The 25,994-nt window shown below is 37.8% G+C and overlaps 1 protein-coding gene across 1 annotated transcript; it reads right to left on the bottom strand.

The window, feature by feature from the left end:
* Window positions 1–370: 370 nt before the first annotated feature.
* LOC107658591 (lysine-specific demethylase 2B-like) lies at window positions 371–25,994 on the bottom strand. The gene is given in 22 exon segments (XM_016447193.1): window positions 371–1,498; window positions 1,756–1,974; window positions 2,160–2,321; window positions 2,712–2,875; window positions 3,211–4,031; window positions 4,122–4,418; window positions 5,263–5,349; window positions 5,494–5,637; window positions 5,730–5,981; window positions 10,283–10,369; window positions 11,050–11,417; window positions 12,414–12,500; window positions 13,551–13,576; window positions 15,680–15,800; window positions 16,414–16,567; window positions 17,974–18,067; window positions 21,373–21,479; window positions 22,325–22,503; window positions 24,018–24,064; window positions 24,154–24,232; window positions 25,209–25,353; window positions 25,851–25,994. Coding segments are annotated over 22 exon segments (3,855 nt in total). The 5' UTR covers window positions 25,884–25,994; the 3' UTR covers window positions 371–1,316.

Genomic DNA, 25,994 nt, shown 5'->3' on the forward strand with positions numbered 1-25,994 from the left:
GAAGAACAGATTCGCTGAGGTAAGCCTGTCTGTATGTGATAACCTGTCCTATATTTACTCAATTATAAGTCTTAACATGAGAGTGAGGAAAAGAGCGGCAAAAAGGTACGCGGGAAATCATAATTGCTTGAACCGCCCTGTTGAAAAAAACAGCATATGCTGGTTAGGTATGTTTTGACGCTGGGATGCTGGTTTATGCTGGTCCTTTGCTGGTTTAAACTGGTCCTTTTGCTGGTTTATGCTGGTCTTTTGCCAGCACATGACCAGCATAAACCAGCAAAGGACCAGCACAAACCAGCAAAGGACCAGCTTAAACCAGCATCAAAGCATACCTAACCAGCATATGCTGGTTTTTTCAACAGGGCGGATCTTAGGCTAATTTATAAATCTTGTTTACCTTGAATAATCTGATGCTCTATATTGTGCACCAAGTTGTTCACAGTCAAAATTCCGTGAAGCAAAACATCGATACTGGAAAAAATATCAGTATTTATTAAGGTCAAACAGTGCAAATATGTTTCCCTCCAGATATATACATATTAAAGAAGCCCAGATAAGTAATATAGTCCTATGGAAAAGAGAATGTACCTGTAGAACATCTTATAACATTAGAAGACATCACATCTTAAATTAACATTACAAAAACATCTGCACAGTTACTATAGCTAGTATAGATAGGATCTGCTTAACTTCCTACTGCGTAGAAAAAAAATAAACTTTGTACTGACTGAATACTGTCAATAAAGTCTATATATGAGTGCATTTAATACTGCACATAAAGTGTGAAATCCCTTCTGATACAAAAATTAATACTGCATGACGCTTAACGTTTGCATGGTAACGAAAAAAGCACATGCATTTAGAATTTTTCTTTTCCGAGAAAGAAAATAACAGTCACTGCAACACTGCACTGTGTGACTATAAAACCTTTTTTATAACATTTATGCAAAATATGAGTAAACATGCCTTTCAACAGCATTTTAACATTGGCACGCTCCGTTAGCTGTGCCTTGTAAACGTAAAAATCAATAAACGTTTGCCTTAGCAGCACAACTAAACGAATTGAAAACAAAAAACAGATTGGAAGGCTGAATTGGCCACCAGAGAAGAACACATTTCTTCACTTGTGAGCTCTGTTGATGAATTCAGGCTTTTGTTTGGAGTGTGTTGTTTAGCAATGTCATTTTTGTCTTTGCTGGTTTTCTGTGGAGTGCATTACGCTCCACCCATCCTATGTTGAAAAAGTGTAAAAAATGGAGGGCGAGATTGTTAGTTCCCTGGGTTCTAGGTCAAGTTATTGTCACTGTCTTTATTGACTAGCTCAGTTTGCTCAGTAGTTTTTCCTCGATCAGTCTGAACTGCACACTGACGGACATCTCTGCGATGAACTGCTCACAACCCTCTTTGGTCACCTGTTTGCAGTACCGCAGGTCGATGTGACAAATGTTTCCGCAGCGCTTGAAGTAGGTCAACGACAGGTCTGTAACTCTGTTACAAACTGTGGAGGAAAGGAATGGGGATTTAGAGCCATAGCCGCTCAGATTTACATTAGTAGCGAGTGAAGAGCAGTGGCCTTGCATCATGCTTTTCCCAAGATGCAATGCATAAAACAGCAAGATGGCAATCTTTATCAAATTAAGATGAGTTTGTGTAGCCTATACACACACAATGTATGCATACTTGTTTTCCAGCCCACTCCACTGTCCGTTAGCATGTCTAACCTGTTATGTGAGGGGTTTAGCATTACCTGCATACCTGAAAGGTTGATGTGAGTGAGAGAGTCTCTGGTCGTGGTGCCGGCTGCCGTGAGGATGTTGACACTCTGGTCGGTGATGTGGTTACAGTAACTAAGATCCAACTGGGACAGTGAAGGCATATGTTTTATGATCAGCTTCAGGGATGTATCTGTGATGTCCAGACCAGCTAGACAGAGATTCTCCACATTCCTCAGTTTACTTCTACTGTCCAACTGACCTGAGAGACAGCAATATGCATCTTTTACAATCAATTTTTAAACAATATAACAGAAATGTGCCTGTACTATTTCCTGTGTACACATGGGGGCGCTATGAATTGGCAAAATAAGAAGATAAAGAACTTCTAAATGGGTCAAGAGTACATAATGGACATAAACAGCAATTAATGCTATCATTCAGTACCTGGTCTGTTGTCTGTCGGCAGGGAGAGTAGGTCTCTTATCTGGTTGTCCTTAAGTCCCTCTACCCACTGCACATCTAAAGTTCTTAGCAAAGGACAACTGGATGTGCATAAAGCTGATACAGCTGCCCACGAACAGCCTGCCAGCAACAGAATCCTCAGACCTGCCAGGAAACCAACACAAAGGTGTTATGCAAGTATTGGACACAAGAGTGGAGTTTGCATACATCAGGGGTGCCCAATCCTGTTGTTGGAGTTCAGTTTCAACCCTGCTCCAAAACACCTGTTTGTAATAATCAAGTTCCTAAAGATATTAATTAGCTGGTTCAGGTGTACTTGATCAGGGTCATAGCTAAACTTGGCAGGAATATAGATCTCCGGGAACAAGACTGGAGTGTCAAGTACATAAAGGCTAAACCATTAGGATATACACAGGTCAAAACAGCTGGAAAGGAATCCAGCTATACAGTGAACCTGAGATGCATTGAAACAAAACTCCCAAAAAACTTTACAACATTAAACAAATTAGCTGGTAAGTAAAAGTGTGATTGTACCAGGTAATCTGTTGATTAGCCAGCTGAGCTGCTTCTTAGAGATGTTGGTCCAACTCAGGTCCAGGGAGACCGGCTGTCTGCGGATAATGCCGCTCAGCATGAGTGGAGTGATTGACTTGCATCGGTTCAGATTGATCTTGGTCCAAAGTCTTTTATCACAACACCTGAGAACAGAGGACAGAGGACTTGCATCTTACAAAGTTGAGATTGTGTGTTTAGAATATACATAACATGGAGGACCCACAAAAGTAAAACTGAAAGTAAAAAAAGATTCACTTCATTCTTGTGACCCAAATACAATCCAGTGTTTTCATTAGTTAGGACAAGGGTTAAAGGTGTGGTTAAGTCTGAGAGCTAGGGAGTAAACCAATGAAAGCACCAATGGAGGAAAAGGATGCTCATGTAGTACTGCAGTATAAAGTACATTCTCTATAGTGCAAGTGCAACTTAAAAAGCACAACATTATGATGCTTTCTTATCTAGTTTCTGGAAGACGTACCATCTGTTCCAGGTCTTGCAGACCCGCATGCAGACACACAGGTCTTGGTGTGTGAGGTGGCTGAACACTGCCATCCACACCTCTCTCCGCATTACGTGATTCTTCCCATCATCTAGGGGCAGCCCATCCGGAGGGGGGCTGATCGGAGGGGGGCGAATAACATGACGCTCCATCTGAACACATTTCGGTGGAGAGCGGCAAGGTTTTGGCCGAATGACAGGGGTAGGTGTAGTCCTGATCCAACTAACCGGGAGCTGCTCTCGCAATGATCCGTTTAGTTCCCGCTTAGGCCTCAGCCAGTCTCTCAGATGGCTGCTTCCATTCTTCAGTGGTTTTCTGTCCTCTCCATCACTATCTGGTTCTGTCTTCACCGCTCTGCCATTTTGATGTGCTAGTCGGTCCTCTGTATTCTGGATCTCCTGATTGAGTTGTTTGCTTAGTTCTTTGCTCAGTTCTTTGTTGGGCAGGCGAGGCTTACGTTTGGTTTTTCGCTGGCTCCTCAACTGTGCATCAACACCCAAGTCAATACTGGGCCCTGCCTGGGTAAAACCACCCTGTGATTGGTCACCTTCCCATGCAGCGGAGGTCTTGTGTTCAAGCTTCCCATTCTCGTCTGGACTACCCTTCTTCTTCATTGTCTCCTCTTCTTCTTCCTCCTCTTCATCATCTCCATCCTCCTCTTCTGAGGGCACAAATCCGAAGGCTCTCCTCTCCAATTCTTGTCTGTTAACCTCATCATACTCCTCCTCATCCTCTCTTTCTGTCTTGATCTGTCCCAGGACATTAGAGGCTGAGAGATCTTCAGGCTTTGAGCGCTTCTTCTGTGGATTTAAAAGAGGGTCAAAATACATGCTTTGCAAAAAATATTATTTCATCTCTTATTTGCTTTTACTTATTCATTGTCTTGCTACCTTTTTCTTAACATTGGAATCTGAGTCTGAGTCCTTTTCAAAGAGTTTTCTCTTCTTGCGGAGTGGGTTGTCCTCCAATTTGGTAGAACGTTTCTTAAATGCATCTTCTGACTTGCAGGTAGGATTGTCCTCTCGTTCTGTCTTTTTCTTCTTCATGACAGGTGAAACAGTAGAGGTGTAGGACTCAGTAGACATGTTTGATTCCAGCTCTTCCTTTACGTCCCGGTTCATTCGCTGCTCTTTGAGCATAGAGCCAGGGAGATTGGAGGCGTACTTAAACCCTGGGCCTCTTTTTTGCTTTGTGACCAAAAGGTGGGAAAGAAGACAAGACAAGTTTATATCTATTATGTATTATATCAGAAATGTAATATCTTGTTATCCTAAGAGTAGGGATGTAACGGTATGAAAATTTCTTATCACGATTATAGTGACCAAAATGATCACGGTTATCATTATTATCACGGTATTGTTAAAATGTCCTGGAAATTTTCAAAAAGTACTGACACACAAATCATTTCACCAAGTTTTACATTTAAAATCAACAAACAACAAATAAAATGAGTTTTTGTGGTTTAAGAAGCGGTCTTTTACTTTACTTTAGCATGAACCCCATCCATCGTTTCCTCAATATTCGTGTCATTTTTGCTGCAGGCAGCTTCGCGCTCCTGACGCGGGGAGTATAGGCTAAACCAGGCTCTACACTCGAAGAGCTGCGCAGCTCAAACGAGTCACGCGGTTTCGTTATGCTTTCAGTTTCGTTTGCCGTTTGATGTTTCTCACATGCAACAGAAATGCAGCGCTTATGAGTTAAACAATGCGGTGGTCACGCCAGTGCGACCGCACACAAAATTTAGTCGCACCGGCAGAAAAAATGATCGCAAAATGCGCCCATTTGGTCACACACTGGAGCCCTGTGCAGTACAGTATTTATTTATCCTCAGTTGTTCAAATCGCGGTAATCGAATACGGTTATAGTGATAATTAAAATATGAAACGGTAATACTAACCGTGGGGTATTTTATCACGATTTATCGTCAAACCGGTAATCGTTACATCCCTACCTAAGAGTTAACAATATCATCACCATTTTCATAATTTAGGCTTATGTTTTTATGTTGTTAGGTAGGACAGTGATGCTTACTTTTCCCGTCTTTCCAGAATGACTGCATTTCGGACACTCCCAGCAATTTGGCAACTCGTCATTTACAACACCACCAGAATCCTTCTCCTGAACAGCAGAACAGAATAAGTTTCTACTGAACAGAACAACATTGTATGTCTAAAATAAGACTAAATGTGAAAAATTGTTGATGCCATTATGGCTCAGATATTACAGTCTCCAATTGTTTGGTGGACTAATTAGGAAAACAACCTTCAAGCATGCTGGATGGAGGATCTCGCTGCAGATAGAGCACTCCATAAGCATCATGTTGAACCTGTCCTCCTCGTTCTCTACCGTGTCTTCTTTCCCAGCCTCTCCGCACACCAGACACACAGCAGTGTGAGGTAGAACAGGCTGCAAAACACAGACAGTGTGGCAGTTAGTTCCTTCAGACATGTCATTCAGCAGATCAAGGGTCAAATCTGATGTTGAGTACCCAGACTGACCGCTATGCACTGTCTCATGATACAGGACTGCTTCATGCGGCCTGGTCCACCAAACTTCTTCATGTCCTTGCAGAAGTGGCACTCCCCGCACTCTTTGCGTGTACATGCCTCACACTTCCTGCAGCGTGTCCGTCTGCGCCGGGCATTAGATGAACCGCGGCTGGACGAGAGCTTCACTCCTCCCGCTGCTGAGCCTGCAGCAGCCGATGGAGACGAGCCCATCTTTGATTTTGGCCGATTAAGCGGCCGTGGCTGAAACATAGAACCACAGAATGGAAAATGAGAAACAAGATTAAACTTTTCTCAACCTGTTTTACATGTAGCAAACTAAACATTTTTAGAAACCAGGACATGATGAACATGATCTGTTTATGAGCTGCTTGCTGACTTTAACAGTAATGCAATGCAATGCCACACAGTCAAGGGAATGCAAACATAATGAACATAGACCTATCGACTTTCAGACCCCACACTCTGAAAGTGGGTTCATATGGTTCAGATTTAGTTGTATGTGCAGTTATTCAAATTGTTTATATGCCCTCAAGGCACTTTAAAGAACAAAAATAGGAGAACAGCAGCACTGAACATGAGAAAGCATTTTTACTACTCTGTGAATACTGATAAAATCTGCCCACAGTGTCAGTCAAGTAAAGTTGGAGGACATTCCCTGTTGTTATTAATTATGAGTCAATTAAAGAACAATAAGTCAGGATACAGCTGCAGGAACATGCATTAAACCAGCCAACGAATATTATTCCTAACAGCATTTCTCATAAACGTAAACTGTGTTTCCTTAGAAACACAAATATTCCAACACCGATTTAGCCGTGTTATGCAACAGAGGAGAAACAGCAGCAGTAGCAGGGATGTCAGAATGAATATAAGTGTATTTATGTTTGCCATTTGATCTCCTTGATGTGAAGCACTTTCCATTATTGATTCTGTTTCCTTTTTGATAGAGCTTTTACTCGTCTTTTATGTTATTCTTGGCCATCAGGCCAAAATGGCAACAGTGCATTTAGACTATAAATCATAAGTAAGCTTAATACATACACACTTATATACTCTCAAGAAAGTCAAAGGGAATTATTCTTCAAACAGCTATATTCCACATCCCATGGGCTGCCATGTCCCCATTACATCAAGCAGAAGCCATGCCTGTCCCAGCACCCACAGCAAGACTTTCCTACGGCACCATGGGACACAGGGTGATTGATGAGAATGAATTTGGCCTCCACCCTCATTAGGAACCTTCAGTAATGGAGAGGAAAACATGAACAATCACATTAGCCAGAGGGGGAAAGTTCAACCCCACCTCCTCAATAAGTACATTGCTTTTAAACAGTCTAAGTGGATTCCTCTGCCCCAGAGAGTTGAAATTAGCTCTTCAGTCAGAGTCAAAAGTCCTGTTTGCACAGAGCTTTGAATTTGATGCTGGTAGTAGAATTGATTTTTGCCTCACATTAGTTTTTCCTACGTGGATGAAATGAAAGAAAAAAAATGACAACCACATACATACTGTTGTTGTTGAGTTCTTGAAATTGTCCACAAATATCAGAAAACTGAAACTGCTGTTTCACAACATCTCAGATGTGATGTGTTATGAAACCGAGATGGAGGAAAACAGAAGCACAAATACAGGCATGTGGTCAGCAGAGCCGGTGAAGAGGGAGACAGTTATGTGGCTGCCAGTGGGAAAAACATTCCAGGCCAAATCTAATATCTCTTGTTAATGTGTTGGATGTCGTGAGTTTGCATTTGTAAGAGCTGGTTTCACCCAGATTAAAGAAAGGACCTTGAAAATTCATTAACGGTCCCACAAGACCATCACCCAAAATCAAAGTTTCCAAGTAGAGGTCAACCAACTCATCGTTTATCCGTTTTGCTGATAACATTCTTCTTTTGGAACTATTGGATGTTGGCTAAAATAAATGGTGATTTTTATTTTTTTATTTTATTTTTTTATTTAATTATTTAATAATTGTCCTATTTGTTAAGAACATTATCCAAATTAATATTCATTAAAATTATACTGCAAAAACAACAGCAAAAATCACAAATCACACCCAGCTGCAGAGATGGCAAGGCAAATTTAATTGGTAGGGTGTGAAGTTACACTTGATATTTAACACTAAACTCACAAAACTTGACGAGGCAGATATCAGCAAAATAAAGCCTTTTCACTGGGGGCGAATAATATAACAATACAAAAACAAATGCAAACGTTGCAGAGCCAGTCCTAAGAAGAGGTGACCAAGAAACTGGAGATTTACTAATACAAACCAAAAACTAGCTTGATCACTACTACGCCCCCAAGAAAGTCACTTGACAAGTTAGTAAATAAGAAAGTGTTTTAAGGTTTAAATAGTGGTTTACCAATATCTCCTTGGCAGATATTACACCAATACACTGTCAAATAGCATCCAAGACCAGATGTATTGATGTATGCAAGATCTAATATCCCAAAAAATTATGTCTGATTCAGTATACACCTATAATTTCATAACTACAGGTCCAGGACTAAATATGTTCACAACAGGAACATGTCTGGACTGTTTTTACTCACGTTGGTTCTTTGTCCCGCCCCTCCCCCATGCGCTCATCTTGTAGGACCGGCTCAAAGAGGCCCTTGTTGGGCTGTGGCCAAAACAGTTAAAAATATCCTGGAAATTGAGGAAGTTGAATAACACAATGATCTATACAATTATCTGGAACGAGCGGTGAGAGTAAAAATGTATGCAATCGGACAAACATACTTTTGTACGTTTTTACAAAAGCCACAAAGATGGATTTCATCCTAATGATGGAGGATTAAATGACGATAATCTAGCAGCTGCATCCTTTCCTCAGTGGCGACAGCATTTGGAGCTAAATGCATTTGTAGTTTTTCAACAGAAGAGGAATACAAAAGGATTCCCTGGAAGAGAATCAAAGATTCGCCCAACCGCAAGCATAAAACAAGCGATGGGAGAGTCTCACGTGGGCAGCCGCACAAACAGACATATGCAAAGTATTGAAAGAAACCACACGCCTTTGAAACACTGCAGTGTGCATTAAAACATCAACTGTGACTGTTAGAAAGCATTTGTAGTGGCTAACATAGCATGACTATCATATCACATAGTAATATCACAGCTTCCACAAATGAAGTGTCACTGATTTCACTTTCATCTGCAACTTCTGAAAGTACCTAACAAGATCTTACAGCATCAAGAAATGCTAGTTTAGGTTCATGTTTCAACAACCTGCTGAGATATTCATTCCAGTTCAGTGAGAAAAATGGCAAAAATGTGACCTTACTATTGCAAAATAAACATCAAACAATGTCAAACTGGATCAAAATGAGCACCAGGCTCAAAACTGAACTCGTGTGTTAGTCATATGTAGTTATCAGTGCTCACCATAAACATTTCTGACAGCTCTAACAGCTCACTTATCACGTGTACTTCAGTTACACTTGCAAATATACACAAATAACTGCTACATGCAACCTATTGCATCTTCTGTTCTTGAGAATAAGGACCCATAGGCTCAACGTTACTACCTGCTCAGCATCCGAGTTCTCATAATCCTCCTCGTCAGCGATCAGCGACATGGCCATGGCTCTTAGAGTCCTCTCAGCGCTTAGCTAACTGACATGGCTGCAGCTCTGGCTTGCTACTGGCTGCGAGACGGCACAGCCCTCCCTTCTGTTCCTTAGCCATCAGAACACACAGGCTAGCGCAAGACATGCTCATGAATATGCAACAGGGGGAGTTCCAAGAAGTGGGAGGGGAGAGGAGAGCGGCAGAGCCAATGGGTGTGCAATATGCAAAACAGGCTCTTTAATATGCACCAACACAGCTTAGACACAACCAATAGGAAGCGAGCATGCAGAACAGAAGTGATCAAACAGGGTCATGGGGTAAAGAAGAGAGGCCAGTTGGGGCAGTATAAGAACAGATGGTATTTTATTACAAAAGACAGACACAATGGAGGCGAAAATTCAGCAGCTGGGCTTAGTAGTCGAGACAGTTTTAGAGTTGTGAAGTGGGGGGAGAACAAAAGCCAACATCCAATCGCGTGTGTCACAGTCAATAGGGAAATAAACTAAAACAAGTCTATAAGCGCAGATTTGCGTGTGATTGGTCAGGTCTAATTTTGGGGGACTGGCAACACTTCCCTTGTGTCTGAAGCTGATTCATCATTCCAGTGAAATACTAAGGCAAAGTTCCGCTTTGCCTTTGCAAATAATATTTCCACAGAATCTACACCTCACAACACAACTATTTTGGTAATACAACAACAACAAAAAGGGGCATTTAAAACAAAAATCCTCTAAACGTATTCTTAATTTCAACATCAACCATGAATCTGAAGGGGGCAAAATTAGGAAGGAATGGAGACCGCAAAACCTTCATAACACGTTTTGATCCATATCTGTCTTACTCTAAAGTATAATTAACCGATAACATTGCAATATGTAAATCATATTAATGACCTTAAAATTAGGTTAAACAATCTTGCTCAGCCACATACTAATGTTTCTAATCACTCTGCATAAACATTCATACCTTGCCTGTCTTCTTCGGCCAGCATACAATAGGTGAACCAGTGATAGCCAACTTTGGATTGTCATCTGCATGTTCCTTCAGCACAACCTGTTCAAGAAGCAGACATAAAACAAAATTGAGAACAACATAAAATATATAGCCTATATAAAAAAAAGTTCAGACACTATTTTTATTGTATTTTATTTTTTTATTTTTTTTGATGATGAAAATCAAAAAAATTGCGAATAGTTTTGGTGTGCGAAAATATTTGGTGTGCAAATATTTTGTGTTTTAATACATAATAAATTATACTTTATTATTTGTAATATAATTTAAAATATTTGAATATTTTTGAACATATTTGAAATATTTAACTCAAATAATTGCCTACAAATGAGCCTACAAATTTAAATAAAACAGATAACCGTATATTTCAGATTTGGTATAAAGGAGTTAAAAGAAATGCATTGATTTGTTTTAAAATCTTGTGCATGTTTTTAATGTTGAAGGCTTGGACTTGGTGTAGCCATGCACAATGTCGCCGTAAGTTAATGCAACAACCTTACTTTGAGTGCATTGCAATGCATTGTTTCTTGCAAGGGTCTGAACCTACTACCTGAACCTACAAGTCTAGGTCTACAACTACACCGCACCACCCAGCAGGTGCTTACTTCCATTTATTATTCCTTGTGAAAAGAAAAACGGAGTCAGGCAGCAGTAATCGTGATGTCAATTCAAGGCACTGAGTGAGAGACAAAACAAATGACAAGTGGAAAATGTATAAAGACCTTCACGTCATCTAGCAGTGCTTGTGGATCTTCGATGCCCTCTGGAACGCATCTCTTTGTCTCCGGAAGGGATTCCAGCTTCTCCACCAAGGCCTTGAGTCCACTCAACTCAAACTCTGTCAAGTGGGTCCATTTGCCGGAATGTTCCATTCCAGGTGAGCCAGACGGAGTCTTGGGACACTCTAAAGGCAGGGACTTGAAGCTGTCTTCAGAATCATTGGCCGGTGATTTGAAGGTCTGATAGGGAGAGACAGCTGAGGAGGGCTGGGTCGTCCCCTCTGTCCTCTCTAACCGCGCCTCACACGAGTCCTCCTCCATATCCAGCCGAGGAGCAGAGACGAGACTCTCAGTTACAAGCTTGGGTTCAGCTAAATAAAAATCAGAAGAGAAAACGAATCACCAAAAATTACACAAAGACCAGACGAGGCCTTGAGCAATCCTAGGAATCATCTTGATGAGTGGTATGACTGAAATTAGGAAACATGGGAACTTGCATGTACTTTCTGAGATTGAAAATGCAAAGAAGGGCTCACTTAGTAGATTGGCTCACTACTGGTGGAGTTCAGTAAGAGTGATTAAAATGGATAAATTTATGGATCGTTTCTGCAGTTTACACTAGAGACCTGCACTCCCACGGTGCCCAACACAACAGAGTGCAGCGTGGGACAAGACTTGATGGGTGGGTGCGGGCGGGTAGAGACTTGTGTGTGCGGGATGCGGCATAATAAAATGATTTGTGGCACTCCCGCAAAAAAGAAATATCTTAACATAAAATATCTAAAAACAAATAAATTGTTATTCATCTATTGTAGAAAAGCAACAAGAACAACTAATATAAAATAAAAACGATTAAGTTTCCATTTGTAACGTGTTTGCAGTGTTGAGCAATGTAGCCAATCACAGACATATCTGTTGATTTCTGGAACGCGATGGCCATTCAGAGATGTTTAAGTTAGAATCTACTCACCGCTCAAAACCGCCAGACCTCCTGCAAAGACTGTAGAATACCCAAGACGTGTCACTCCTATAGTTTTGAATGAGGAAAAATGCAATGCTCAATATGGCTGCTCTATTGAAGGAAGCCCCACCTTCTGAATAAAAGAGCCAATCACTAATTGGTAAAGTGTGATTATAAAGGGAGTGCTCTTTGATTAATTTGCAGGATGTCACCAAGTTGCTGTTCTTTTGGTTGCTAGCCGACATTCTGTATCAGTGTATTGGTAGATTGTGCAAGCTTCACGTCTGCGCTCCCATTAGTAGTTGGCAGATCACATTACTGTGCATTTGTCAACGCTGTCCGTCACTGGAAAATGACTTCTGATTACGTTTGTCACTGCAAATTGCTGTCAGTTTAGCCAACTCACCAGCGTGAACACCAAACTCCAGGCTCAGGTGCGAACGTCTGGTCAAGCAGTTCACGTACCTCTCCAACACATTATATATAAATTTAACTATAATAATAATTAAAGTAATAAATTATTATTATTATTATATTTATTTGTTTTTTGTTTTTTGTAGTAGTAGTAAAATATTTATTTTTTAATTTTATAATTATTATTTTTGTTACCATCATTATCATCATTATTAAAATAAAATTAAAATGATAAAATATTATTATTACTGCTACTATAAAAATAAGAAATATTAATATTGTAATATCTTTGTAAATGATTAAAAATCTAATATTTAAAATTATATAATTTTTTTTAAACAGTGCCATACTTCAGTGTGACAAGCGGCATATATATTGATTTAATTAATTTGATTTGATAATAACACTAAGCTATTTTGTGATTATGGTTTTATTTTGATTAATCTTGAAGCCCTAACTTCTACATAAACTAATACATTTTTTTAAGATTTCAAGTTGTATACATTACCATGAGTTAATATATTATGAATAAGTACATTATAAATTAGCATTAACCTACATTTTAAAATGCTGTAAAAATTGCTGTTCATTGTTTGTGATACCTAATGCATTAACTAATGTTAAGAAATTAAACCTTACTATAAAGTTGAACCTAAAACCTACATATAAAACTAATATAACTGGCTTCATAATAGATGGCTCTTGCAGTATGAGAAAAACGACAACATGACTAAGATGCTTCTCATGCACACATCTTTCCATTCCGGCTCCTCTCCAGGGAGGAAACTCGCATTCTCAGAGTTATGGAGGGCTTGTGCTCTCATTCCCTCATACCTCCTTCAGCCAGCGCTAAATTTAGAGCACTGCAATAATGCAGCCCCTGGAACAACATAGCCAGTGCCACGATCTGTCTTCTTTTCTGGCTGCTCTGTCTAGCAAATATAAAAATAGCCTGGCCCACCGGCTCTAAGCCCTGCAAAGCACATCAAAGTGTCCTGGAGCTTCTGCTAGCAGAAAGTGAGCGACCATAACTGGTTTGTCACTTTGAAATGTCACAACACATCAAAGGTGTCCAGTGCTGTCGCTAAAACAGCCTTTTTACGGTAAGCATCCGAGCCAATCAGAAGCAAAAAAAATTAATATTTGAATTTTTGCCTAAAATCTTGTTTTAGGCTCAATCCTCTCAAATTTATGCAGTTTGGGATCACACTCTGGTGAGGTTCTGGTGATGCTACAGGGAAAAGATGGTCCTTTTTGTCTCAAAAAACTGAAACCACATCTATAGCATCAAGTACCAGTCTCAATATAAATGGCATTTACAATTAGATCTGATTACATGTAGTCTGGATAACGTAATCAGGTTCCAAAAATTAAGTACTTGTAATTAAATTATATTACATTTTATAATAATCATAATCAGACTACAATTACATGTAATGCAGTGATTCCCAAACTTTTTTGTCAGCTGAAACTCTTTCACCTAATATATTTACTTGAGATTTTAAGGTAATCAGTTAATAATTAAGTATGACATTTGCATGTTTATGGTTCTCTGACGTTGGTTAATGGTCACATGGCATGCAGGAAAACAAATAAAACATTTCATCTTTTTTAGTAAGTGCTTATTTTGATCATAAAATTATTAAATTTTAAATTTGTTATTATTTATTAGCTTTTCATTAAACTCACAAACCCCCTGCAGTTTCTTCACAAACCCCAGTTTGGGAAACTTTGACGTAATGTTACGTTTAATGCACTTCATCTTGTTAAAGGGGTCATATGATGCAATTTCAAGTTTTCCTTTCTCTTTGGAGTGTTACAAGCTGTTCGTGCATAGATAAGATCCCTAAAGTTGCAAAGACTAAAGTCTCAAACCTAAAGAGATATTCTTTATAAAAGTTAAGACTCGTCCACGCCCTCCTAAAAGGCCTCGTTTAAACACGCCCCCACATGTCTACGTCACTGTGTGGGAAGATTTGCATAACACCGCCCAAATGTTCACGCAAAGAAAGAAGGTGTAACTTTGATTCTCGCTGTAGTATTGTTGCTGCCGCCGCCGCCATGTCGTGGAGACGCTGTGTGTTTCGTTGTGAAAGCGAAACTACTTTGTTTGGCCTTCCAAAAGAGGACAAAACGAGAAATCAGTGGTTAAGTTGTATTTACAACACTGTTCCAGAACAGTTCAACCCAAATATTCAGATGTGTGCAGCGCATTTTATGGAGGACTGTTTCCTGAACCTGGGAGAGTAGACTACAATGCTGTACACAAAGGTTTTTTCTTTAAAGTGGGGCAATTCCAACTTTGCAAGGACAGTCTGGCGCTTCTGACTCACAGCCTGTAAGTATGTTTTCATATTTAAAGAATTTGCCACTGATGATTCAAACGCGAGTTTTGAGCAGTGTAGAGTAGCGCTTGTTGTTTGTCATTTCTCCGATCACAAATGCAGACATGGTTTTATGTTTACATGGCGCGATACGCAACGCAACGCGTAAAAACACAGTATAAATCATTATAATCTGTAAATATGTCCCCACTGGATAAAACAAATCCCTCGTTTGTAATGGGTTTAATTGGTTTTGTCTCGTCGCACCGGCCGGGACACGGCATCACAGTATGGTAAGGGGCGTAACATTTCCGTCACACGCTTTAGGTATTCGGCCAATCACAACGCACTGGATAGCTGGCCAATCAGCGTACACCTCGCTTTTCAGACCGATGAGCTTTGTAAAAATCGACGCGTTTCAGAAAGGCGGGGCATAGAGGAGAAACAATAATGTACAATGTGGAAAATAATGTGTTTTTTTAACCTTAAACCGCATAAACACATTGCATTACACCAAATACACAAAATAAATGTTATTTTTAGCAACATCATATGACAAAGAATTTTCTTTCTCTTTGTATTTTTATATCAGTATGGTACAAGATTATCCTACTTAAAACAATGTAATAAACGAGTTAGGTCAAAACAAAGTAATCAAAAAGTAGTCTGATTATATTACTTAAAATGTTAAATGTAATGGATTCCGTTACTGACTACAATTTTTGTCACATAATTTGGAATCAGTAACGGACTACAATTTGTAAGTAATCTACCCAGCACTTTGTACTATATACTCATAAATATTGTACATGGAAACAACTTCCGAAAGATGCACATTGATCAGAATTCCCTTCCACATGCATCAAATTAAAAAGACAGATCCCTAAACGCTGGCTGATAAATCATCAAACTATCTATATTTTTAAATGAATGCTTTACCTTTGTTCTGTTCTCAATTTCGTAGACAGTGAGCTGCATGGGAATGTTAAAACTGTGTAGAATATTCCCGCCAAACACCAGGGTGTCTTCTGGAGTGTAGACGGCATGGATCCAACCTACACACACGAGAGCAAAAATATGAATGCTCAATTTCAGGAAAGAAAATGTACAAGGGCTTAAAAATCTTCTGCTCTCATAATGTCATTCTCCGTTCTTCATCGTATGCACGTCACTAAAGTCAAACCTGCCGCTATTTTCTTAAATCCGTGCACAAACACGAATGACATTTCAGTGGAATAATTACTTACATTTCAGTCTGTTCCTCTCAAAAAGTATTGTATGACTTTATAAAACTTGGAATACAGCACAAATGTCAAAGGGATGGCTTTAATTGTGCTTCTTTTGTACTTGACAGACAATCAATGATGAAGAACTGTTGTTGTATTGAAAAGAGCTTTGTAAAGATTCTTCAGAATTTCTCCTTTTGTGCTTCACAGAAAACAGCATGGGGGTTCAGAACAACATGAAGGTGAGTAAACAATAACAAAAATTTACATTTACAATTCAGCATTTGGCAGACGCTTTTATCCAAAGCGACTTTCACTGGATACAAGGTACACATTTTATCAGTTCAAGCATTCCTTGGGAATCGAACCCATGACCTTGGCATTGCCACCGCCATCCTCTTCCGTTTTCCTTAAATATATACACTCAAGCTCAGTGCGTCACCTGAAGGGATGAAGAACGTGTAGCCTTGTTTGAGCTCTACTCGCTGGCAGCTGTCTGAACGGTCACCCAGGAAGATATCACTCTGTTTGCCTGACAGCACCCAGTCCTCATACAGAGACAGATTGTGTGGGCTTGGAGGAATCAGCCAGAAGACCTGAAGAACAAGAGAGAGAGAAATGCAGGTGTGATTCTAAACTGGGATATGATTTTTCTTCTTTGAAATTAATAATTCACAAACTCGTGTCAGCATTAATCCTTTATGTGCAAGTTATTTATCTCTTCCATTTATTCACGAACAGACACTGTGGTCCAAAAGTCTGACCCACTGTTTTAATTTATACAAAGAAATAAATAAAGTACAAAGTTTACAAAGTTGTAGGACATTAAACATTAACATTAAAACAAAGAAACAATATGACAAACTTAGGAAGATTCTGTACTTATGAAGATTTCTAGGTGGCAACTGAGAATTTTTCACTTCAATTCTTGATCAAATCTATAATACAAAAATGCTACAAAAAGACTGTATGTCTACAAATTGAATTAATAAGCAGACATACAGTTGGGTCAAAAAGTTTTATTTTATTTATACTTGGAAATCATCAGAAAGTTTCAGGATTTATAAAAAAAAAAATACTTTACTATTTCTAGTCTGCTTTTTAAATTGTTACTATTAATATTAGCTAATAATATGTGGGTAACACTTTACAATAAATAACCTTTCTTAGTTGACCTTAGTTAATGCATTAACTAACAATGAACAATGCATTTGTTACAGTATTTATGAATATTTGTTCATGTTAGTTAATAAAAATACACCTGTTCATTGTTTGTTCATTGTTGTTAGTTCAGGTTTATTAAATAATATTAACAGATAAGTTTTGATTTAAAAAATGTATTAGTACATGTTGCAATTAACATTAACTATGATTAATTAATGCTTGTTTAGAAGAATAAACTAAGGAGGTTTATTGTAAAGTGTTACCAAAATATGTAATGTAAAATTGTATTAAATAATAAACATGCTAAATAAAAGCATTTTACTAATGGTCTCAGACATTTGGACCCCACTGTATGTTGTATGACAAAAAATTACTAAGCTGATAACCTTGCAATTTCTTTGCAAGTGAAATTGGTTCAATTCTCTTGTGAAAGCAGGAGGGTTACATAACAGGCATAAACTCCTACAACTCTTCCTAGAAGTTCCTTCAGTCATACATGTGTCACTCTCGTCTTTCTTGCACAAGCCACCACTCCTTTTTGACCTTTCAGAGCGGTTATTATTTGATACCCTCCACCTAACACGCACACACACGCACACACACACATACACAAGCACCATTTCTGCTGACGCTGCAGCCCCAGCGGCGATGCAACAATGCAAACTGGAAAGAGATTCATTTACAGGGCCTCTAGATACCTGATCTTTACAGATCACAAGCAAAGACAATCCTGCAGAAAATCATAATAGCTTTGAAAGTAATAGCATAAACAAACCCCTACCCCAAGTATGGCCAATAATAATAATAGTAAAAGCACCACTAACTACCAAACACTTACCTTCCTTCCTTTGAAGACATGGTACCATACCGATGTGCCGCCAAAGTCGATGTGGAAGTCAGTGAAACAGCCTTTTACACTCATCAGACAGTATCTACAGAAAGAGAGAAACAGGGAAAGTACAATGGTGATTCGCAACATCTGCATAAATAGAGACGAACGATATATCCCTAATGCGGTTTCTAAGTCCTGACAAAAAAGATTGCATTTGCAACTGGGAGTAACCACACCATGGAAATGTTCAACTCCCAACTCAAAATGAATATTACCTTCAAAACCATACACAGTGGAATTTCCCCTTCTCAATCAACAGCGTTATCAAAGCTCAGCAAAATATTATGATTTCAAAAAAAAATTGTTTCAGCAATAAATCAAGGCTAATTTCTCTCTCAGAACATACAGAACGATAGTAATGGACATGGGTTTGTTTCAGATGAAGCCATCTCAGCACCAGAACAGGGATGGAAGCTATTTGCGGCTTATGCATTTGTCATCCGCAGCGTTTAGCAAGGAGCGAAATTAATCAAACCCCAAACTGCCTCAGTGTCTGGTTAAAATCTGTCCCACTGAGCCGGGAGAAGAAGTAAGTGAAGAAATCCGTTAGCTCTAATGAGCAAAAGGCATCGCTCACCGCTGGGCGTCGTGAACTAAAAAATTATTAGGCATCAATTTAGGCAAGCCCAGATGGTTGAGGGCCTGAGAAATGAGACTTCTACATTTAGGGTCACCAAAGTAAGGATTTCACAATGGTTAGAAATGTAGCTGACTGTTGAATTATTACCAGACAGTTTTGCACATCAGACTGTGTCAGCTGAAGTTCTGGCAGTGTAAATGGCAGATGATGTCACTCACAGCATCAACAAACAAGCACATTGAGCACTTTGAATCCAGATGTGTTCCATAATACAAACAAGGCAAAAGCATTCTTAGACTCATTAACTGCAGGCTGCAGCATGTAACACTAGGGTAATACCTTGCAACCTGAACCCTCAGAGGTTACATCCTATAATTGGAGCTCTTCGATGAAAGGTTATGAATAAATAATTAATGACTACATAGTACCCTCACAAAAGGCCTAATAATGCAGTAATAATGACCCCTTTTTATGGATTTAAACACTTTGTCACGGAGGTCATGACATAATTATTGTGACTATTAAAATAAAAATGTAATATTAACAGAATTTTAATATTAATAAAAAAGTTTTTTTTTTTTAATATTAATAAAATATTATAAAAAACTAATTTGAAAATATTATGAACATAACATTATGAAGTATTTAAATTTTTTATTAAAACATTTTTTTTAACATTACCCCATGTTAAACATATTAATAGAATTTTAATAATATATATAAAATAATAATATATGTAAGAACTTAAATATAATTTAATATATTAACTAAAAAACTAAATGTAACATTTTTAAATATTTTTATTTTATTTTAAAAATATGTGTAACATTAATATAAAAATGGCCCCTTGTGTAACATATTAATAGAATTTTAATATTAATTTAAATAATTTTTTAAATAATAATAAAGTTAATAAAAACAAATTTAGCATTAATATAAAATGTTATTTTAAAAAATTGTATCAATTAATATAAAGCCCCATGTGAAACAGTAAACAAATATAATATTATACATTATATTTAAATAATATAATATTTAAATCTGACTCTTCATCTCCTGCCACATCTTATTTTTGTGCAGAATTGCATTTTCTGGCTACTTGAGCGGCATTTCATATTCTATAACTGTATACATGTATAATGACACCAAAGCAGAAAGAAATGCATCAATAATTCTGTTATATGAACATAGATAACTCAAACGGTGACCGTTGCAGCCAGTGTCATCCAGTCAGTGAGAGGGATGATGCACCAAAGCAGCCAAAACAAAACTATAACCATGATGTGCACAAACATGCTGCGTGAGCTTATAAAATTTCAGACCACACATGCAACCCTCACAAACATGTGTTTCACCAGACCGCATAACCATAAGTAGAAGACCACAAATTATTGGTCACGCTTTCATAAAACTAGCAAAGAAAGTTGAGCAAACTATACCAAACCATAATAAGACCTCTAAAGGATTCTTTAAATTATCACACCATAGTTTTCAGTGAAATAAAAGACACATACCCAGAAAATGTTCATCCCCATTTGAAGCACTTTACCGTTCTGACATCTGCCCGTGTAATTCAAAAGAGGAGAACTGAAGTGACTTTTAGCGCTGAATTCTTCCTTTATAAAGAGCTCAATGAATACAGAGAGTCAGGAGGAGGGAGTCAAAGGGAAAGTGAGATAGAGAAAGAGAGAAAGAGAGAGAGAGTGGGCTTTCCTGTGGAGGAAATACTCCCATGCGATATTCTGATTGGCTAAGGAGGATTCATTGGGATACTGCAGCAGCCCGTGAAGATCCGCCTCTTCTCCGCAATAGAAGTGTGCTGCCTAGCAACCTGATGGAGTCACAGCCAGCTGCAGGCCAAAGAAATGCGCAGCATGCGCCGAGGAGCAAAACAAGGGACTGTGGGAGATGAGCAGACCTCATCTTTGACTGACGCAGGATTTCAGATCGACTCAACAAGCTTTGAACTGTGTCAGAAAGCCAAAATACTTCCTGAAGGGAAATCGGAGCAGACAGAAGAGCAACAAAACCTTTATGGGCATTGAAACATGCACATAAAATTGCAAAAATAATAATGATAATAATGATCTCCAAATGGCAAATTTTCTTCTTCTCTCCAGTCCTTTTTTTGCCATTTACAGAGCCTAACTCGTCAGAGAGCCTGTGATTTCTCAGGACACACTAGGGGGGAAAGCATTGGCTTTAATGGACCCTTTTCACATTTCTGGGATTCTCAGAAGCGGAAGTAGTCAAAGTTGGGTAGTGGTGAACAGAAACTACAACAAATATAATTTTTGCATTCCCATTTGCTCTAATACTAGGGCTGCACGATAAATCGAAATGGAATCGAGATCGCGATTCGACAGAAGCTGCGATCGTCATGCGTATCTTTCAGTGAAGCACGGTTCTGTGATCAGCAGTAAATCTCCATCCAAAGGAATGCGCATGACAATCGCATTCGATTAATCGTGCAGCCCTATCTAATACTAATAGAAAAAAATCCACAATAGCATTTCTGTTACTTTACAAAAGAGGAAAAATATTGAGAGATAATTTAATGTGTGTCTTTTGTATGTGTCTGTAATTTAATGCCAACATAATATAACACAAAGTATAGTGAAATAAATGTACATTACATTTTTAAAAAAAGGAAAAAATAAAAAACTGAGGTTTTTTTTTAATGGTAATAACAGTAAATGCGTCATCACAGTCTTTGGAAAAAGGTCTATTCCTAATTGTTTTCCAAAAATTAACTAAAATATTACCTCTGAACTTTGGGATATTTCATCTCAGACATGACGTTTGTGGTTTCGGTTTGTTTCTGTTTAAGATGCCGCGGCCACATATTGTCCACCCAATCCACCAGATCCACCTAAAGACAATCAGAAATACGTTAAAATAAAACGACGGGCATAAGAAACATTAAAACCCAAAGATACAAAGGAAGTTTTTAAATGCTTAACAACTAGATTAATTTACAACAATAACTGAAATTCTAACTTCCACACTTTATTATTATTAACAGTCGCCCTTTGCATGTGCAGTTATTTTAGTATTACTGATATACTATTATAGTTGTTATTCAAATTTGTAAGTAGCTTTTATTTTTATACTTTTAGTTTCATAGCAATTCTTTTTACATTTATAGTAATTCTGTTATGTGCTTTTGTCATTTTTCCCTTAGTTCTGGTTTAATTAAAATATTACAATTTAGGTTTAATTTATTTTTATTTCAGTTTTAGTTTTTATTTATTTCCAGTAAGTAATTTTAGTGACTCAACCTAAACGGAATTAGAAATGTTGACTTGGCAACTAACTAAAATAAGCTCTTCAGCTAATATTTGTATTTTATTTTAGCTTTATTTCAAATATTCATCACATTGAATTTTTTATTTTTTATTTATTGCAAATAAAATACCCCAAAATTGCATGAAGGTATTAAGATTGAATGGCATTGGCAAATATCACTGGGCCATAAATTATTACTAATTTATTTGACTTGATATTACTAATTAATTTATTGAGCGGAGCATTACTAGTATACCTGCTCTCATCTACCCAATTACATTCACACCTACTGACATGTATGATACTTTGAAGAAAAGACTGCAGTCACAATGTCATCTTAAATCATGTTTAAATGGCAACTGCGCATTTTAGAGCAAATGAATGTTGAAAAGCGACAAATCAACCAAAAAAAACGACCATGTCTCTTACCACAGTTGGTCTCTTGATCAAATTCTCCAGTTTGGTGTTACTGAACTCCAGGCTGATGACGTTGAACAGCTTGTCACGTTCATCCTCAGGCGTCTCATAGTAGCGGACGAACTGTGCCATGCTCATCTCTGAGCCCTTCTGTGTGCTAACATCCATCACGTCAACAGCTCGCCTGCTGCCTGAACATCCATGCAGAGACAAGCACTTTACCACTCGATAGGCTACTCCTCTCCAATACAAGAAGTTCTTTCGAATAAATATTTCTATTAAAATTAGTTTTTCATGCTGAAGCGAGATTAATTATACTGTAATGGATTAAGGAACCTAGGAAGCTTGTTTCCACCAAAGAATAAACAAATACAAAAAATTGTGTCTCTTATCTTAAAATTCAGACTGTTTCTTGAAATTCTGAGAGAAAAAGTCAGAGCTGCGATTCCCTTGCTACTCCAAGGGAAAAAAACGTTTTTTTCTCAGTATTATGACTCTGAGTTTATCTCTGGCATTTCTTTATGCATGTAAACTCAGAATTCTGAGAAAAATGTCAGAATTTTCAGATTTTTCAGAAATATTTCAAAAAAATAAATCACAATTGCTTTCATGTTTTTATTCTGTGGCAGAACAGGCTTTCATAGGTACCTGATTTAAAATCAGGTTACACTTTATTTCAATAGTCCACTTTAGACATTCTATTAACTATAAGTAACTCTGTAACTACATGTCAACTAATTCTCATTAATTGGCAACTACATGTCTACTAACTTTCAGAGTAGACTGTAAGGTTAGGTTTAGGTTTAGTAGAATAAACTGACATATACTTGCAAAGTTTGTCATAGTCAGTATGTTGTATGTTGTGGACCCATCAAAATAAAGTGTTAGAATATATTAAGCAAGACAGTCTAGTAATACTCTAATGACTGCTAGTTGACATGTAGTTGCAAAGTTACTTACTGTTAGTAGAATGTCTAAAGTGGACTATCGAAATAAAGTGTTACCTAAAATCATTATGAAAAGAACATTTTTTTTAAGGACTCAGATGCACATGCCATGGCCTATACTGAGTTGCAGATGCATAGTATCACCACAAGAGGACGTAAAGTTTGCTATTAATCAATTTTTGTATTTTCTGAGCAGGTCTTGCTGTGAAGTTATACAACTAAGTTTAAACGTTTTGGTTCTAACTGGAACCTTTGTTTTCTAAAATGTACAGCCAATAAATATTCCTCACTGTTTTTTATTCATTACCCTCTTAATACACAGATAATTACAAAGTTATTTACCAGCATCATAAATCAATGTACAGGCCATAAATCTGTGAGTAAATACAAAGCTCAGACAGCTTACATTCTTCCTCAACCCTAATAAGGAGTAAGATGGACTTTGTATGTATGTGCATGACAACATCAAATTGATCAGCCAGATAAACTAGTGCATATGTACTCTTTATAATACCAGCACACAGAACAGACATGGTGCATGTGTTTAGTTTCATAATACAGCAGCAGAACATTGTCCTGTTCATGCATAATGCAAGGCCTGGTTAGGTATAAAACAGAGAAAACGCAATAAAAGACAATGGAAATGAAAAGTAAAGTTTAACAATGTTATCAAAACGTTTTACTGCTTTTCATCTGATTACAGTCAAACAACTGTGCCTGTTCATTTTAGATGGAAAAAAAAATTTAATAGTACTTACCAACCAAACCCTTGATTTCACTTACAGTAAATGCTGGATCCGGCATTCTGTAGTGCATGAAACAATTCAGATGAGCGATTCACAATGTAAAAAGTATGAATCTATCTGAAATAAAAACCGTTTTACTTGCTCTTACCTAATTCCCAGTCCATCTTTGGCTTTAAATATGAGTGGAGTTCGCAGTGCCTCTCTTTGAACATATTCATAAGTAAAATCTAGGATGGTACAAAAGAAGTGGTTGCTAAAAGTTAGACTGTGTTTAAAAAACAAATCCCTGGATTTTAAAATAGAGAGTATATGAATGACCCAAGTATTACATGTAAACCAAGACTTTAGACACAACTTCTCATTCATTATGACAATTTTCCACATTTTCAAATAATTGTAAAGTCATCAAAACTATGAAACAACTCAAATAGCAGATTGGGAATAATATAGTGATCGATCTTCTTATATATAAACCCACACTCAAGAGGTTCATATGAATGCTGGTCACTTTTGGCTGCTTTTTCTTCACTATCCACTAAAACTAATCTATTCAAATATAATACAATTTTAATTTTGTAAATAAACTATGTACTGTAGGCACAATTTATAATTGTCAGAAAGATTAGTTTCAATCACTGGATGCTATTTGACATAACAGATATTTACATATATTCCACAAGACAAAACTAAAAAACAGAATTTACACAAATGATCCTGTTCAAAAGTGCTTCATTATTAAAGGGATAGTTCACCCAAAAATGAAAATTCTGTCATCATTTACTCACCCTCATGTTGTTCCAAACCTGTACGAGTTTCTTTCTGCTGCTTAAGACAAAAGAAGACATTCTGGAGAATGGATAACCAAAAAGTTTCTGGTCCCCATTGATTATAGTATTTTTCCCATACTATGGAAGTCAATGGGGACCAGCAACATTCTTCAAAATATCATCTTTTATGTTCAACAGAAGAAAAATCTTATACATGTTTTGGTACAACTGGGGGGTGAGTAAATAGTGACAGAATTTCCATTTTTGGGTGAACTATGCCTTTAATATCAACCATTTAATATCAAATGATGAGCACGACTATACAACTTATATTTGCAGGTGCCAATAGGAGAACAAAAACCCCAATATTTAAGAATATAATAATTATTAATTGCACTAATAAGCAATATACACACAAAAAAGTAAAAGAACGTACCTTTTCCCTCCATATACTGAACAAATTGACTGTTGTATAAATTGCTCTCAAGTTTGTCCTCCAAACTGAAGCCCCTGATGTTTGTGATTTCCTCCACATCTGACAAGTCCTCGTTCTCATCGTACATCCTTCTGCAGGTCGAGCGCTGGATGAAAACAACATATGATGAAGATGAAGATGAAGAGAACCTGCCTCATTCTGTGCTCGGATGTGAGATGTAACGCTGGGATGCTCTATCATTTGCACGAATGTCAAATTCCATGATTAACATTCAGGCCTTAATCGTCGACCATCTTACAGCAGTTATATAATGAATACATGTCAAATCAGCGTGAACGAGTTCAAACTTCCCGATGAATATTAGACACGAGGGTCGCGGGGCAACAATGTGTGCTGTCTCGCACGAGCGTCTGTATATGGAGCATCTTGCTCTCTTTGTAATATTATGAAACATGTCCTTTCCTGTTTACCATTACGAGCCGATCGTTATTACATTTAAACTACTAGTGTGGCGTATGTCGCTCTAATTCTCGTATTACAGTGATTCGCACCGATTTAGGCCACTAAACACAATGCATATCGATGTGAGGCTGAAATCCCCGATTTAAAAACGTCTTTGAGAGGACAGCTTCAACTACACACCAGTTTGCGTCCGGATTCCGCACGCGCCTCCATGTCCGAGCCTTTCGTCCGTGTTAATTCCCTCAGCGCTTTATTTGGACCATATTCAACGCGTAAAGTTGTGCACACTTTGATTGCTTGAATAGAAAACTAAGTAGGAACCAT

This window comes from Sinocyclocheilus anshuiensis, unplaced genomic scaffold (assembly GCF_001515605.1).
Source record: "Sinocyclocheilus anshuiensis isolate Anshui unplaced genomic scaffold, SAMN03320099.WGS_v1.1 scaffold343, whole genome shotgun sequence".
Taxonomy (NCBI): domain Eukaryota; kingdom Metazoa; phylum Chordata; class Actinopteri; order Cypriniformes; family Cyprinidae; genus Sinocyclocheilus; species Sinocyclocheilus anshuiensis.